Consider the following 2,500-nt stretch of genomic DNA (forward strand, 5'->3'; position numbering starts at 1 on the left):
GTGTCTCGAGACTGAACTGGAAGGAGTCCGATGTGACATTGTGAAAACCTCTTGAGTCATAACAGGACCTCTTTTTTTTTTTTTCTTTTTTTTTCTCCCCAACACGTCATTCTGTGACTTTATTTAGCGAGTGATACTGATCTCCTTTCTGATCGAGAAAACCAGACCTAAAGCACGTAAAGGAGCTGCCATGTTTCAGACCGAGACTGAGGAGGTGCGGCGGTTCTCACGGTGCTCCGGCTCACGGCGTCCTGATACGGAGTGTGGCATCAGACCGCGGCTGTCGTCGGTGCTCACGCTTCACACGGCCAACTCTTAACAAGCCCTAACAAACCCGTCGTCACTTAGGACTCTTTCTGTTTCATTTTTAAAAACATAACATTAAAATAACCAATTAAAAAAAAAGGAAAAGAGAACAGACTTGTCTCGGATCTTTGTCTTGTGTTTTGAATTTTCTGCACTGTATCAAATGGTGATTTTGATCGTTTCCTGGATGTTTAAACTCGAGGTTGTTCACATGGAAAATATCTCTATACCACAACTAACTTCTGCAATGCCGGATCGTGATTGGTCAGAAGGAGTGCGCGTGTTTCTATAGTAACGGCTCGTTCGCAGGTACCCCGACGAATTTCTGCATAAACAGCAATAAAAAATATTTAATTATCAGGTGAAGTTTTGTGTAAAGGGACGACGATTTACAGAATTAACATTTACAGTGTGAACGTTTACTGGTCGTAACAGTCAGAGCTGTAAATTTATGGGTTTATCAGTAACACCATAAGCTGATAACACAAAGTAAATAAATAAAGAGCATCATGTGTCATGTAATAAATGTAGTTGTAATTGTTCCCAAATGTCTGTGAAATAAGAGGGATAAACCCTAGGAGTGAGGATATTGGCTTTAGTTGTGTTAACAGTGAGTTTATCATCACATCACCGTTATTATTGTCCTCGAACAGCTGAGATGAACAACACTGGTGGTGTTTCGCAGCAGCAGCAGCGCCACCTGCCGGTCATCTCCGTCATTTATTATTAATCGGGAAAGTTTAATTAATACGTTTTTATTTTAGGTTCATCCACCAAACACCTCGTTACGTTTTTTCCCCCCACTTTAATTGTAGTTATTAGTAGTAATAATTAAGTTAATTGTAATTATATTAACTTTACAGTCGTTATGTTGTCGGGTGATTGTGTTATGTGACTGCGGTTGCTATGGAGACTAGCGTGCACGCGCGCACAGATCTGGATCCTCGCTAACTTCCGGATATTTTTACGTCCCAAACTTTTATTATTTCTAAATCGTTACACGGCGAAAAGTAAAATATATGTAACTCTTCTTATTTATATATATTATATTTATATATATATTATATTTACGTATTTCTCTTTTTTCAGGTAAGTCACGTAATTTCTTTAATGGTACGAAATTCAGCAAAATAGTCTGTTTATATATTTATATATTTATATGTTTATATTTATAACCTTTTGACAACTGAAGCTAATTTTTCTTAATATTTACACCTCATAGTATTACATTATACATTCATTTAATTTAGAATAGATTTTACTGCACTATTATTATTTTTTATTATTTTTTATGTTTATTATTATTAGTTGTATTTATTTTTTGTTTAATTATTATTATTTTTATTCTTTGTTTATTATTTTTTATCTATCATTATTATTTGTATTTATTTATTACTTATTATTATTTATGTTTGTTATTTTTATTTGTTTATTATTATTTTTTCCTTATTAGTATTAATGCTTATTATTTATTTATTTTATTTTTTATTATCTTTTCATTATTATTATTTATTTTATGTTTTTTATTTATTTTTTATTTTTTTATTTTATGGCCCACACTTTATACAGCCTGGATGATATTAAAACACTTTTATCCACATTTTTAAGCATATATTAAACTTTTCGCACATCCAGGCCTTTATCTAATCAGCCAATCGGGTGGCAGCAGCACAAGGTATAAGATACAGATGCAGATACAGGTTAAGAGCTTCAGTTAATGTTCACAACAAAACAGAATGTAGTTACAGTGTGAATAGTTTACACAGTAATGGGGTAGAGAAAATACAGTTCTGTAAGTGTTAATGTTCTGCAGGTATTAATGCCATGTTGAATAGAGAGATTAGAGCGGATCTGATGGTACAGTAACTCATATAAACACTCTTTACATCCACGGTGAGCCGAAAAGCATCTCAGCACAAAACATCAAAGCTAATTCACTCAATAAAAGCTCATTTACTCAATCTTGTGTTTTATCTTCTTAAATGATTGACATATAAAAAGGTAAAGAATATTCTGAAGGGAATTTTGGACTACGGTACCATGTGGTAACACTATACATCAATAGAAATTGAACTACATCTTTAACTTCCTCTTGTCTGCTTCTGTCTCAGTCCTACAGTCCCATGGAGGAGAACCATGAGCTTTTCAGGTAGCTGCAATTGCTGATGGCAAAATATAGCTAACATATGGAGCC

At 33.8% G+C, this 2,500-nt stretch overlaps 2 protein-coding genes across 4 annotated transcripts in view; both read left to right on the forward strand.

The window, feature by feature from the left end:
• The window catches only part of LOC125140192 (protein LSM12 homolog A-like), a 5,974-nt gene extending 5,558 nt beyond the window's left edge, over positions 1–416 (forward strand). The window contains exon 5 of the mRNA XM_047808317.1: positions 1–416. This exon is cut by the window's left edge and continues 1,794 nt beyond it. The gene's annotated coding sequence lies outside the window, so the exon portion shown is untranslated.
• Positions 417–558: 142 nt separating this feature from the next.
• Positions 559–2,500, forward strand: part of vwa3a (von Willebrand factor A domain containing 3A) — a 21,348-nt gene continuing 19,406 nt past the window's right edge. For 2 of the 3 annotated variants that reach the window (XR_007139432.1, XR_007139431.1), the window contains exon 1: positions 1,793–2,455. Coding sequence is in view for 1 of the 3 variants with exons in the window: in XM_047808308.1 (XP_047664264.1) it covers positions 2,443–2,455 (13 nt within the window). In the remaining 2 variants the exon portion in view is untranslated. Of the gene's footprint in view, positions 1,396–1,792; positions 2,456–2,500 lie in introns of those variants that run through there. The other variant, XM_047808308.1, reaches the window with a different exon arrangement.

The sequence above is a fragment of the Tachysurus fulvidraco genome, chromosome 24 (genome assembly GCF_022655615.1).
Source record: "Tachysurus fulvidraco isolate hzauxx_2018 chromosome 24, HZAU_PFXX_2.0, whole genome shotgun sequence".
Lineage (NCBI taxonomy): Eukaryota > Metazoa > Chordata > Actinopteri > Siluriformes > Bagridae > Tachysurus > Tachysurus fulvidraco.